The 15,884-nt window shown below is 37.6% G+C and overlaps 1 protein-coding gene across 1 annotated transcript in view; it reads left to right on the plus strand.

The window, feature by feature from the left end:
• Window positions 1-15,884, plus strand: part of GUCY1A2 (guanylate cyclase 1 soluble subunit alpha 2) — a 431,015-nt gene that overhangs the window by 321,055 nt on the left and 94,076 nt on the right. The window contains exon 6 of the mRNA XM_061125587.1: window positions 6,185-6,328. Within this exon, the coding sequence (XP_060981570.1) occupies window positions 6,185-6,328 (144 nt within the window). The remainder of the gene's footprint in view (window positions 1-6,184; window positions 6,329-15,884) is intronic.

Raw genomic sequence — 15,884 nt, forward strand, 5'->3', positions numbered from 1 at the left:
AAAGGCAATGTCAAAGAATGCTCAAATGACTGCACAATTTCACTCATCTCACACACTAGCAAAGTAATGCTCAAAATTCTCCAAGCTAGGTTTCAACAATATGTGAACTGAGAAATTCCAAATATTCAAGCTGCATTTAGAAAAGGCAGAGGAACCAGATATCAAATTGCCAACATCCACTGGATCATAGAAAAAGCAAGAGTCCCCCCAAAAAAGAGGCGGTCCCAAGATGATGGAGGAATAGACCACTTTGTCTCCCACAAATTCATCAAAAGATCAGTTGAATACTGAGCCCCTTCCACAAAATGACTTCTGAATGGTGGCAGAGAATACCCAGCACCCAGAAAGGCAGCCTGATCTCTTCAAAAGGAGGTAGGACAAAATATAAAAGACAAAAACAGAGACAAAAGATTTAGGGATGGAGACTCATCCTGGTGAGGGAGTTTGAAGGAGGAGTAAGTTTCCACACAGTAGGAAACCCTCTCACAGGCATGTCTGTGGGGAGCTTTGGAATCTCAGAGAGCAACAAAACCGGGGGGAAAAAAAAACCCACAGAACATGCACCTAACCTTAACTACTTGCATAAAAGTGGCTTAGATGCTTGCATCTGCCAACGGCAAGTGGGGTCTGAACAGGGAAGTGTGGGCTGCATCATTGATCCTTAGCATAAGGACCACCTTTGAATACCCTGAGGATAATCTGTAGGACTCCTGTGCCATAGCAACCCAAACCGTGGGATTGCCAGAGACACACACAAAAAAAGGACCTTTCCTGTGGAAGACTCTAACACAGCATGGTTACTCCTGGTGCATCCACAGGATAAAGGATTGTGCATGCCCTAGTGAATACCAAGGGAGAGCAAGCCAGCTGCCATTTAGGGCCCTCCTTCCCCAGAGGCAGAGAGGCAGATGCACAACAGCCAGAGACAGAAGGCAAGGGGCTCCTGCAAACTCAGCCCCAGAGACCGCATCTTCCACCAAACTATGAGCAGGCTGCGAGTTGATAATGACGTCTTCCTGGGATGGGATCCTCGATGGATCACATCTGCCAGGAGTGTCACAGCCTGAGATTAGCTCCCCAGAGGAGACACATGGGACACCTGGGACTGTGCCCTCATGGCGCACCCAGGAAACTGAGCCTCCAGGATCGGGGAAGTGCACAAGATGCAAGGCCCACCTGGGACAGTGCGCTTGCCAAGCACCTGGTTGCCTGAGCAGTTTGGACCTGGGAAGGGCACAAAACCCACAGCCCATCTGGGCCCGTGCCCTTGCAGAACACCCGAGAACCTGAGCAGCTTAGACCTGGGAAGTACATGAAACACAGGGTCCACATGGGACAGTGCCATTGCAGAGCACCCTGGGGCCTGAGCAGTGTGGACCCAGGAAATTCATGCTGCCTTGGGCAGTGGCAAACCCCGTGTGGTCCATCCAATGTGAGCACTCCCCACACATGCCAGTGGAATTTGTTTGTAGTGTACATCTCTCTCCACAGCACAACTGAACAAGTGAGCCTAAATGAGTGGCCACCTTCACCTCCTCGTGTCAGGGCAGAAATTAGACACTGAAGAGATTTGCAAACAGAAAAAGCCAAAATAAACAAAGAAGGGTGAACTTCTCTGTAAGTGACAGGTACAACAGATTAAAACTGCAGTTAATGTTGAGACTATGCATTTGAGGGGCAACTATAGACCTTGAGAACAAGTACAAGACTGAACAAGGGATTGATACTGAACTGAGACCACACAGCATATCCAAAGAAATTCCTAGATATATTTTTACTATCATAACTTTTCAATTTTTAAAAAATTTTAGTTCTTAGTACTCCTTTAACTTTCATTTTTATAGCCTACTATTTATTACCTTTCAAAAAAAAACCTATTTTTAAAAAAACAATTCCATATATATTTTTTAATTTGGGGGATCGATTTTGTTTTATATTTTCTTATATTGTATTTTTGAAACTCTAATGTCTATTCTAGGTTTTTAATCTCTGCTTTTTTATATTTGTTATCAATTTTGTACCTTTAAGAATCTAGTCTTCAGTATCAATTTTCAGTTAGGGATTTGATTACTCTCAAAGATCCAACAAGTCAAAGCTATGGTTTTTCCAGTAGTCATGTATGGATGTGCAAGTGGGACTATAAAGAAAGCTGAGTGCTGAAGAATTGATGCTTTTGAACTGTGGTGTTGGAGAAGACCCTTGAGGGTCCCTGCAAGGAGATCCAACCAGTCAAGCCTAAAGGAAATCAGTCCTGAATATTCACTGGAAGGACTGATATTGAAGCTGAAACTCTTAAGACTTTGGCCACCTGATGCGAAGAACTGACTCACTGGAAAAGACCCTGATACTGGGAAAGATTGAAGGCAGGAGGAGAAGGGGACAACAGAGGATGAGATGGCTGGATGGCATCACCAACTCGATGGACATGAGTTTGGGTAAACTCTGGGAGTTGGTGATGAACAGGGAGGCCTGACATGCTGCAGTACATAGGGTTGCAAAGAGTTGGACACGACTGAGTGACTGAACTGAGCTGAACTATTTTAATTATATTGATAGCTAGATATAATAAATTTATGTATTCATTTGTTATATATTTACTAAATAGTTATATTTAAGACACATTGATGATCACTATGAGTACAGACATTAAAAATACATGATCCTTTTCTTAAGGACCTTATGTTTAGGTCCTTAATCCATTTTGAGTTTATTTTGTAGCTGGGGATACATATTGATTATGCATTGATGCATGTTGATTAAAACTTATAATGAAAGCTCTAGTATAGAAGTGTGGAAAGTGTTGTTGAAAGTAAAAGAAAGGATTAATTTTGCTACTAAGAACTAATGGAAGAGCCATGGAGTGATTCACAGAAAAGTTGATATTGGAATTGGACATTTAATACAATATTTCATCACTTTGCTGTAATTAAAATATTAGATTTTTTTAGGATTTAGTCACCATATTTACCTTGATTATTAGAAAACTTTCCTCTAGAAATGAGTTATTCCTAATTTTTATACCATATTCTATTCTTTGAAATTTGGGGAGTTTTAACCATGAGTAAATACTTACAACATTTAAGAATCACAAAGGATGCTGAAATCAGAATTAAGCACACCAGTCAGAATGGCCATCATCAAATAATCTACCAACAATCATTGCTGGAGAGGAAGTGGAGAAAAGGGAACTTTTCTGCATTGTTTGTCAGAATGTAAACTGATAGAGTCATTATGGAGATTCCTTTAAAAACTGGGAATAATTATACCGTATGACCCAGCAATCCCACTACTGAACTTATACCCTGAAAGTCACAATTCTAAAAGACATATGTACCCCAATGTTCACTGCATCACTAGTTACAATAGCTAGGACATGGAAGCAACCCAGATGTCCATTGACAGATGAATGGATAGAGAAATTGTGGTATATGTATACAATGGAATATTACTAAGCCATAAAAATGAATAAATTTGTTATATGGAAACACAAAAGACCCTGAATAGCCAAAACAATCTTGAGAATGAAGAATGGAGCTTGAGGAATCAATTTTCCTGTCCTCAGACTGTACTACAAAGTTACAGTCATCAAGATGGTATGGTACTGACAAAAAAAAAAAAAAATAGAAATATATACCAATGGAACAAGGTAGAAAGCCCAAAGATAAACCTACACACATATGAGCACGTTGGCTTTGACAAAGGAGGCAAGAATATCCCATGGAGAAAAGACAGTCTCCTCCATAAATTGTGTTGGGAAAACTGGATAGCTATACATAAAAAAATAAAAGACAAAAACCACTACAATATTGTAAAGTAATTAGCCTCCAACTAATAAAAATAAATGGAAAAAAATAAAATAAAATTTAAAAAAAAGAAAAGAAAAGAAATTAGAACACTTCCTAACACAATACACAAAAATAAATTCACAATGGATTAGAAACCTAAATGTGATGCCATAAACTATAAAACTCTAGAGGAAAACTTAGACAGAACACTCTTTGACACAAGCCATAGAAAGATCTTCTTTGACCTACCTCCTGCTGCTGCTGCTGCTGCTGCCGCCTAGAGTAATGGAAATAAAAACAAAACTAAACAAACGGATCATGATTAAACTTAAATGCTTTTGCACAGCAAAGGAAACCATAAAGAAGATGAAAGATAATCCTCAGATTGGGAGAAAATAATTGTAAATGAGATAGCTGACAAAAATTTAATCTCTAAAATATACAAGAAGCTCATGCAACTCAATATCAGAAAAACAATCCGATCAAAAAGTGGGCAGAAGACTAAAACAGACATTTCTCCAAAGAAGACATACAGATGACTAATAAACACATGAAAAGATGCTCAACATCACTTATTATTAGAGAAATGCAAATCAAAGCTACACAAGGTATCACCTCACACCAGTCAGAATGACCATCATCGAAATATCTACAAACAATAAATGCTGGGAAGGATGTGGAGAAAAGAGAATCTCAACACACTGTTGAGAATGTAAATTAATACAGTCACCATGGAGAACAGTATGGAATTTTCTTTAAAAACTAGGAAAAAAGCTACCATATGACACAGTAATCCCACTATTGGGTACATACTTTGACAAACCATAACTGGAAAAGTCACATGTACTCTAGTGTTCATTGCAGTACTGTTTACGGTAGCCAGGACATGGAAGCAACCTAGATATACATTGACAAATGAATGGTAAAGAAGTTGTGATACATATATACAATGGAGCGTTATTCATCTATAAAAAAGGAACAAATTTGAGTCACTTTTAGTGAGGTGGATAAACCTAGAACCTATTATGCAGAGTGAAGTAAGTCAGAAAGAGAAAAATAAATATTGTATATTAATGCATATATACAGAATCTAGAAAACTGATACTGATGAACCTATTCCTAGGTCAGCAATAGAGAGGCAAACATAGAGAACACACTTGTGGACACAGAATGGGAAAAAGAGGGTGGGACAAATTGAGACAGTCGCATTGAAACATATACATTACCATATGTAAAATAGATAGCCAGTGGGAATTTGCTATATGATGCAGGGAGCTCAAACCGTTGCTCTATGACAACCAAGAGGGATGGAATGAGGTGGAAGATGGAAGGGAGAATCAAGAGGGAAGTGACATATGTATAGTACTAATAATGTTAGTCACTTAGTCATGCCCAACTCTTTGCAACCCTGTAGATTGTAACCCATCAGGCTTCTCTGTCCGTGGGATTCTTCAGGCAAGAATATTGGAGTGGGTTGCCATTTCCTTCTCCAGGGGATCGTCCCAACCCAGGGGTTGAATCCAGGTCTCCTGCCTTGCAGGCAAATTCTTTACCACCTGAGCTACAGGAAAGCCCATGTGTATACCTATGGCTGATTCCTATTGACGTATGACAGAAACCAATACAACATGACACAGCAAATTTCCTCCAATTAAAAAATAAATTTAAAAAAGAATTGCAACAGGATCTGGAAAGACTCTTGACAGTGTCTGCTAACTCTTTAATTGTAAGATTACGGAGGGGTTTCTGTGCATCAATTTGTAATCTCTCAAATATAAACAGTACTAATTCTTCCACTTAGGATATTTGTGAGGATTAAATGAAATAATGTGTGTTAAGCAGTTGATGGTAGAGAGTATGAATTCAAGAAGTGTGCAGTGTTAGAATTATTAAGAGTTAAGAATAGGCTAGACAATGAATTATAGATATATCAAACATAGTTATGCCTGAAATTAAGACAACATTGTAAATCAACTATACGTCAATTAAAAAAAATTTAATACTAAAATAGTGTGGAGTACTTTGGAAAAACTTCAGAGAATTACTTTCCAGTGAAGGTCTTCTTGAAGGTTTGAGGAAATAAGAATGTCTTTGTAAAATGTCATTATTTGGAAATTTTCCAGACAAAATAGTGACAATCCTACTTTTGTGGGGGATAATTATTTTATATTCTAGTTGTTTCTGGTTTTAATGATCATCTATGGTGATAATGTTGATGAACAAACATCTCTGGATGTTAGTATTTGACTCTGCTATGATTACACTCAAGTTTTCTAATTGTTTAATTATTGGTGCTTTGCTGATATATTTTCCAGCAACACTTGTGATCACAGATAATTAAATATTTCTATTTTGCATCATTATCATATATTTGCATTTACTTTGTCTGATTGCTGCAGGTGGAAACAATAGGTGATGCATACTGTGTTGCTGCAGGGCTCCACAGAAAAAGCCTTTGCCATGCTAAACCCATTGCTCTGATGGCCCTGAAGATGATGGAACTTTCAGAAGAGGTGTTGACACCTGATGGAAGACCAATTCAGGTAAGCCTCTCAACAATTTTGTTTGAATAGTAATGCACCTGTAACTGAAGAAGGCAAGAATTTCTTTCTGAATTATACTTACTATAGTTTACAGATCTAGATAAGACAGTTGCTTAAGGAGAAGGGATTACTAGTGATAACTTATAAATCCAGGAAAGGAACAAATTAAATATCACCTGCCCAGAATAGGAAAAAGTATGAGGAAGACAAATTACCATGGGGAAAAAAGTTAAATGATTAAACCAAGGAAGGAACCTGCTGTCAGTGACCAGTTCACCCCCACCAAGGAAGGGTGACGATAAAAATTGGTCCTGAGAGATAATCCATAGAGCAAGAAATAAGAAGCAAGAAGTTGGAGGACCTGGACAACTTGCTGTGGGTAGTGTACAGGTATTCTTATGAAGCTCAGGGCTCAGGGTTACTTTTGAATTGCTTTTTGTTTTAGAGCTTGAACATTGGAACCTGCAGACTTAAAAAAAAAATGCACAACGTGAAAGTTGTGAGTTTAGTTTTATTTGAGGCAAAATGAGGACTGCAGACTGGGATATAGCACCTCAAATAGATCTGAGGAACTGCTCTAAATAGGCAGGGGCAAAGGTCAGTATATATGTGATTTTGGTGAAGGGGGAATACATGCAATCAAGCACACATTTTTTGGCAGATGATTTCTGCTAGTCACAAGGAGCAATCATCACCATGAAGGAATTTAGTGCTTTTTTAGATATGAGGAGATACAAGAATTGGGATAATAAAATCAGCTCCTGAAAATATATAGCTATCTGAAGATCTGCCAGTCAGTTTTTTCCTGAGCACAGAGTGCTTCATTTCTCCTCTCCACCCTGAACTATTCAGGGAGTGTTGAAAATCAGCAGCTGCAGCAGCACATATTTCAATCCTCATAGAGGTAGATGGCAAGTGCCAATGGCAAGTGCAAATGTGTGCTTGACAAGCCCAAGATTGAAAATGTAGTTTCCAATGTATTGTACTCTTTTTGATGTTGATAGCTGTCGGCAATTTGGGATTTACATCTGAGAATGGATGAAGTCACCCAGCCATATTTCTGTAAGCACCTGATAGGTCCCAGAAATACTTTTACTATGAATATGTATAAACCAAAATTTGTATTTGGCAAAGTAACCTTGAATTCAAGGCATCTCTTTAATAACAGTTCATCAATGATGGGTTTAAAAATACAGAAAATGCCTCAGAATATGAATATATTTCTAGTTTGGCGCTATGGCAAAGTAAATATTCTGAGTGACCCTTCTGAATAAAATTATTAAAATGTAGTGTTAAATAGTTTACAAATAGTAGCTTTTTGGAAACTACTAAGCATATTACTGAACACAGATATATAGATATAGATAGTTATTTATATGTATATATAAACAAAATTTAAGTGGTGAATTAAAGTGCTCTATCATTAGAAGTGATAAAAGGATACTAGAAAACACTATCCCTCCATGAGGAAAATCAACCTCAATTCCCTCTTCAAAGAATTTCCATAGATAAAGTTCTCTAAAAAATGAGTGCCTAATATTAAATACAAAGAAAAATAAAACAAAGGGGAAAAAACACACACTCACATAGGAAAGCAAAGTACTAAGAGAAAGAACCAATAGAAACAGGAGATGAGAAAAACAGACCTGGACTGTTGTCAGATATCAAAATTATTGTACATAATCTAAATGACATTCCTTAGTATAATTAAAGAAATAAAGAGAAGCTTAAAAATCCAAGGCTGGAAAAGCTAGGTTTGAAAATGAACCAGAGAATTTCTAAGCAATCAACACTACACCCAAACAAACAAAAATAAAAAATCAAGCAAACCAAAACAAAATACTCTCAGTAGATGAGTTTAGAAGCAGATTGCTGCTGCTGCTAAGTCGCTTCAGTAGTGTCCGACTCTGTGCGACCCCATAGACGGCAGCCCACCAGGCTCCCCCATCCCTGGGATTCTCAAGGCAAGAACACTGGAGTGGGCTGCCATTTCCTTCTCCATAGAAGCAGATTAGATACAGCTAAAGAAAATATCCATAAATTTGTCCAGAGAATTAAAAATAAGGAAATATGAATAAAAGAATGTAAAATATGTAGGAGACATTATAAGTTCAGTTGGAATTACCTACACATGAAGATAATAGAGAAAATATTAAAAAAATTTTCTGGAATTATTGAAAGACACAAATCAGGTCTCAGACACAGTAATCTTAAAGAATTCTACAAAAGAGAAATCATAGGAATTCAAAACTATATCTTTTTTTTTACATTAATGTGTTATTTTTACATTTTAAATAAAATGTATTTTAGTTTACTTTTAATGTTTTACTTCATTTGTACTTAATTTCATGATACATCTGCAATGTGTATGATGGGATATATATATATATATTTTTTTTTTTTGAGATATAGTTGATTTGCAATATTTTATTACTTCAGGTGTATGACATGGTGATTCAAAATTTTTACAGAGTATACTCCACTTATAGTTATTATAAGATATTGGCTATATACCCTGTGCTGTACAATATATCCTTGCATGCTTGTGCATGCTAAGTTGCTTCAGCCGTGTCAGATTCTTTGCAGCCCTATTGACCACAGCCCTCCAGGCTCTTCTGTCTATGGGATTCTCCAGGCAAGAATACTGGAGTGGATTGCCACGCCTTCCTCCAGGGATCTTCCTGACCCAGGGTTGGAACCCACTTCTCTACATCTCCTGCGTTCGCAGGCAGGTTCTTTACCACTAGCACCATCTGGAAAGCCCACTTTATATTCTTACAGCTTATTTATTTAATACATAGTAATGTGTACTTCGTACTCCCCTATCCCTATTTTTCCCCTCCCTTCTTCCTTCTCCCCACAGGTAATTAGTAGTTTTTTGTTTTTTTTGTTTTTCTATATCTGTGAGTCTACTTCTTTTTTGTTATATTCACTAATTTGTTTTAATTTTTAGATTTCACATACAAGTGATAACATATGGTATCTGTCTGACTTATTTCACTAAGCATAATATCCTCTGGGTCCATCCATTTTGTAGCAAATGGCAAAATTTTATTCATTTTTTTATGTCTGAGTAGTATTCTGTAATATATATATATACCACAATCTGTTGATTAACCCTTAGAATATTCCCATATCTTCATAAGTGTAAATAATGCTGCCATGAACATTGAGGTGCACATATCCTTTCAAATAAGTATTTTGGTTTCCTTTAGCTATTCATACCCAGGAGTTGAAATGGTGGGTCATATGATACTTCTATAATTTTTTGAGGAAGTTCCAAACTGTCTTACACAGTTGCTACACAAATTCACATTTCCATCAACAGTGTACAAGAGCCCCTTTTCTCAACATCCTCACCATTTGTTATTGTGGTCTTTTTGATCAGAGCCATTCTGACAGGTATGAAGTGGTATTTTCTTGTGGTTCTAACTTGCATTTTTCTGATGACTAGGGATGTTGAGCATTTTTTTTCATGTGCCTGATGGAAGTATATCTGTTCAAGTTTTCTGCCCATTTTTAATTGAATTGTTTATTTTTTGACATTGAGTTGTATGAGCTGTTTATATATTTTGTTTATATATTTTATATATTAACTGCTTATCAGTCATATTATATGCAAATATTTTCTTTCATTCAGTAGATTGTCTTTTCATTTTGTCCAAGGTTTCCTTTGCTATGCAAAACCTTTTAACAAAACTAGACATATCTTAGTGAGACTGTTTGCTCCTTGGAAGAAAATCTATGAAAACCTAGACAGAGTATTAAAAGGCAGAGACATCACTTTGTTGACAAAGGTCAGTGTAATCAAAGCTATGGTTTTTCCATTAGTTATGTAGGGATGTGAGAGTTGGACCATAAAGAAGGCTGAGCACTGAATTGATGCTTTCAAACTGTGGTGCTGGAGAAGACTCTTGAGAGTACCTCAGACAGCAAGGAGATCAAGTCAGTCAATCCTAAAAGAGATCAACCCTGAATATCCATTGGAAGGACAGATGCTGAAACTGAAGCTCCAATACTTTGGCCACCTGATGCAAAGAGCCAACTCATCTGAAAAGACCCTGATGCTCAAAAAGACTGAGGGCAAGAGGAGAAGCAGGTGACAGAAGATGAGATGGTTGGATGGCATCACTGACTCAATGGACATGAGTTTGAGCAAACTCTGGGAGACGGTGAAGGACAGGAAAGCCCAGCGTGCTGTAGTTCATGGGGTCACAAAGAGTTGGACACAGCTGAGTGACTGAGCAACAATGAGACTGCAGTGCAAGAGAGAAAAAGAGGACATGATAAAAGACAATAGTGACATTCATCAGTAGGGAAAAGATGGGCTATTCAATAAATGTTTGGGGGCCAATTGGCTATCCATGTTTAATAAATATGTAATTGCATCCCTACTTCATGTGTCTGCACATAAATCAATTACAGGTGGATTAAATATTATAGACTGTAGTATACAATTATTAATTTATAATTAGGAATTTATAAACTCAGTGATTTATTTATTAAAGTATAACATACAGCATGTCAGTTACAGGTGTACTACATAATGATTTGACATTTGCATACAATATGATATAATCAGAAATTTGAATGAGAGTAGAGAACTTTTTGGAGACTAGGCAGTCCAAAACTTTCAAACCATAAAAGAAAATATGGATAAATTTTTCTATGTTAAAAGTAAAACCTTTCTGTTTGTCAGAGAACACCTAAAGAGAATGAAAAGTTAACCACAGCTAGGATATTTTGCAATACATATAAGCAATAAAATATCATTGGTTAACCTCATCAGCATTCACATTAGATATATTAATAACACTATAATGTAGCTTTCCTACATATGAGTTTGGCACAACTTTGAAGGTCTGACAGTGACTTAATTGCTGAGGAATTGAAGTAGCAGGAAGTCTCATACAGAGCTGGTGGGAGTATAAATGGTACAATTCGCTTGGCATTAACTAGTAAAATTTAACTTGTGCCTTTCTTACAACCCAGTAATCCCTCTCTCAAATGTTTGCTCCAAGAAAGTTGGTGTGCATATGCAGCAGAAGTCACACACAAGATTATTCACAGTGATAGTTTCATAAAGGCCCCAAAGTGTCTCGAGATAACTCAAATATCCATTTAAAAATAGAATGGATAAACTATGATATATTTATACCTAAGTGTACTATTACAGCAAGGAAAAAGAATGACTTCAGCTACTGAACATCAACATGGATGGATGTCAGAAACATAATATTGTTCAAAGGAAGTGACTAATGGAAGAATCGTCATTGTTCAGTCACTCTGTTGTGTCCGACTCTTTGCGACCTCATTGATTGCAGCACTCCAGGCTTCCCTGTCCTTCACCATCCCCCAGAGTTTGCTCAAACTCATGTCCATTGAGTCAGTGATGCCGTCCAACCTTCTCAGCCTCTGTCATCCCCTTCTTCTCCTGCCTTCAATCTTTCCCAGCATCAGGGTCTTTTCCAATGAGTCAATTCTTCGCATCAGGTGGCCAAAGTACTGGAGCTTCAGCTTTAGCATTAGTCCTTCCAATGAATATTCAGGGTTGATTTCCTCCAGGACTGACTGGTTTTGATCCCCTTGCTGGCCAAGGAATTCTGAAGAGTTTTCTCTAACACTACAGTTTAAAAGCATCAATTCTTTGGCACTCAGCTTTTTTGATCATCCAGCTCTCACATCCCTACATGACTACTGGGAAAATCATAGCTTTGACTATACAGATCTTTGTCAGCAAAGCAATGTCTGTTTTTTACTACACTGTCTAGGTTTGGCATAGCTTTTCTTCCAAGGAGCAACCATCTTTTTATTTCATGGCTGTAGTCACTGTCCACAGTGATTTTGGGGCCCAAGAAAATAAAGTCTCTCACTATTTCCATTGTTTCCCCATCTATTTGCCATGAAGTGATGGGATCTGATTCCATGATCTTCATTTTTTGAATGTTGAGTTTTTAACCAGCTTTTTCACTCTCACCTTCAAGAGACTGTTTAATTCCTCTTTGCTTTCTGCCATAAGGGTGGTGTCACCTTCGTATCTGAGGTTATTGATATTTCTCCCCACAATCTCGTGGCTTAGACGGTTGCAAGAATGCCCTGCAATATGGGAGACTTGGGTTCGATCCCTGGGTTGGGAAGATCCCCTGGAGGAGAGCATGGCAACCCATTCCGGTATTCTTGTCTTGAGAATCCCCATGAACAGAGGAGTCCATGGGGTTGCAAAGAGTCAGAAATGACTGAGCGACTAAGCACAGCACACAGCAATCTTGATTCCAGCTTATACTTCATCCAGCCCAACATTTCTCATGATGTACTCTACATAGAGGAGAAGGGGACAACAGAGGATGAGGTGGTTGGATGGCATCACCGACTCAATGAACATGAGTTTGAGTAAACTCCAGAAGTTGGTGATGGACAGGGATGCCTGACGTGCTGCAGTCCATGGGGTCGCAAGGAGTTGGACACGACTGAGTGACTGAACTGAACTGAACTGAACTGGTCTTACATTTAAGTCTTTAATCTATTTTGAATTTATCCTTGTGTTTGGTGTTAGGTAGTGATCTAATTTCATTCTTTTGCATGTAGCTGTCCAGTTTTCCTAGCACCATTTGTTGAAGACACTGTCTTTGCCCCACTGTATATTCTTGCCTCCTTTTTCAAAAATAAGGTACCCATTTCTGCGTGTGTTTATCTCTAGGTTCTCTAAAATTTTCCATTGGTCTATATTTTTGTTTTTGTGCCAATACAATACTGTCTTGATGACTGTAGCTTTGTAGTATAGTCTGAAGTCAGGAACGTTGATTCCTCCAGCTCCATTCTTCTTTATCAAGACTGCTTTGGCTATTCAGGGTCTTTCATGATTCCATATGAATTGTGAAATTTTTTGTTCTAGTTCTGTGAAAAATGCACTTGGTAATTTGATAGGGATCTCACTGAATCTGTAGATTGCATTTGGTAGAATAGTCATTTTCACAATATTGATTCTTCCTACCCAGGAACATGGAATATCTCTCCATCTGTTTACATCATCTTGGATTTCTTTCATCAGTGTCTTATAGCTTTCTGTATACAGGTCTTTTGTTTCCTTCAGTACAATTCAATTCAGCTGCTCAGTATGTCCGACTCTTTGTGACCCCATGAATCGCAGCACGCCAGGCCTCCCTGTCCATCACCATCTCCTGGAGTTTACTCAAACTCATGTCCATCGAGTCAGTGATGCCATCCAGCCATCTCCTCCTCTGTCGTCCCCTTCTCCTCCTGCCCCCAATCCCTCCCAGAATTTTAGGTAAGTTTATTCCTAGATATTTTATTCTTTTTGTTGCAATGGTGAATGATATTGATTCCTTAATTTCTCTTTCTGATTTTTCATTGTTAGTATATAGGAGTGCAAGTGATTTTTGGGTATTGACCTTGTATCCTGTGACTTTCCTGAATTCACTGATTAGCTCTAGTAACTTTCTGATAGTTTCTTCTGGGTTTTCTATGTATAGTGTCATGTCATCTGCAGTGAGGGTTTTACTTCTTGTTTTCTGATATGGATTTATTTCTTTTTCTTCTTTAATTGCTGTAGCTAGGACTTCCAAAACTATGTTTAATAGTGGTGAGAGTGGAGACCCTTGTCTCGTTCCTGATCCTAGGGGGAATGCTTTCAGTTTTTCACCATTGAGAATAATGTTTGCTGTAGGTTTATCATATATGGCCTTTACTATATTGAGGTAGGTTGCTTCTATGCCTGTTTTTTGAAGCACTTTTATCATAAATGGATGCTGAATTTTGTCAAAGGCCTTTTCTGCATCTGTTGAGATGATCATATGGTTTTTATCTTTCAATTTGTTTAAAGCAATCACATTGATTGCTTTGTATATATTGAAGAATCCTTGCATCCCTGGAATAAACCTGACTTGATCATGGTGTGTCAGTTTTTTAATGTGTTGAATTCTGTTTGCTAGAATTTTGTTAAGGATTTTTGCATTTATGTTCATCAGTGATATTGGCATGTAATGTTGTTTTTGCATATTGTCTTTTCCTGATTTTGGTATAAGGGTGATTGTGGCCTCGTAGAATGATTTTGGAAGTGTTTCTTCCTCTGCAATTTTTTGGAACAGTTTCAGAAAAATAGGCATTAGCTCTTCTCTAAATGTCTGATAGAATTCCCCTGTGAAGACATCGGGCCCTGGGCTTTTATTTGGGGGGAAAGTTTTTTTTTTTTTTTAATAATTTATTTATTTTAATTGGATGCTAATTACTTTATAATATTGTAGTGATTTTTGCCATACATTGACATGAATCAGCCATAGGTGTACATGTGTCCCCCATCCTGAAACCCCTCCCACCTCCCTCCCCATCCCATCCCTCTGGGTTGTCCCAGTGCACTGGCTTTGAGTGCCCTATTTCATGCATCAAACTTGAGCTGATCATCTATTTCATATAGGGTAATATACACGTTTCAATGCTATTCTCTCAAATCATCCCACTCTCACCTTCTCCCACAGAGTCCAAAAGTCTGTTCTTTATATCTATATCTCTTTTGCTGTTTCGCATATATGGTCATTGTAACCATTTTTCTAAATTCCATATATATGCGTTAATATACTATATTGGTGTTTTTCTTTCTGACTTACTTCACTCTGTAAAATAGGCTGCAGTTTCATCCGTCTCATCAGAACTGATTCAAATGCACTCTTTTTAATATCTGAGTAATATTAAATTGTGTATATGTACCACAGCTTTCTTATCCGTTCGTCTGCCGATGGACATCTAGGTTGCTTCCATGTCCTGGCTGTTATAAACAGTGCTGTGATGAATGTTGGGGTGCACATGTCTCTTTCAATTCTGGTTTCCTTGGTGTTTATGCCCAGCAGTGGGATTGCTGGGTTGTACGGCAGTTCTATTTCCAGTTTTTTAAGGAATCTCCACACTGTTCTCCATAATGGCTGTACTAGTTGGCATTCCCACCAACAGTGTAAGAGGATTCCTTTTTCTCTGCACAGTCTCCAGCACTTATTGTTCATAGACTTTTTGATAGCAGCCATTCTGACCAGTGTGAGATTGTACTTCATTGTGGTTTGCATATGCATTTCTCTGATAATGAGTGATGTTGAGCATCTTTTCATGTGTTTTTAGCCATCTTTATGTCTTCTCTGGAGAAATGTCTGTTTAGTTCTTTGACCCATTTTTTTTATTGGGTTTTTTATTTTTCTGGTATTGAGCTGCATGAGCTACTTGTATATTTTTGAGATGAATTCTTTGTCAGTTGTGTTGCTTGCTATTATTTTCTCCCATTCTGAAGGCTGTCTTTTCACCTTGCTTATAGTTTCCTTCATTGTGCAAAAGCTTTTAAGTTTAATTAGTCCCATTTGTTTATTTTTGCTTTTATTTCTATTACTCTGGGAGGCAGATCATAGAGGATCCTGCTGTGATTTATGTCAGAGGGTGTTTTGCCTATGTTTTCCTCTAGGAGTTTTATAGTTTCCGGTCTTACATTTAGATCTTTAATCCATTTTGAGATTTTTTGTGTATGGTGTTAGAAAGTATTCTAGTTTCATTCTTTTACAAG

This window comes from Dama dama, chromosome 1 (assembly GCF_033118175.1).
Source record: "Dama dama isolate Ldn47 chromosome 1, ASM3311817v1, whole genome shotgun sequence".
In the NCBI taxonomy this organism is placed as follows: domain Eukaryota; kingdom Metazoa; phylum Chordata; class Mammalia; order Artiodactyla; family Cervidae; genus Dama; species Dama dama.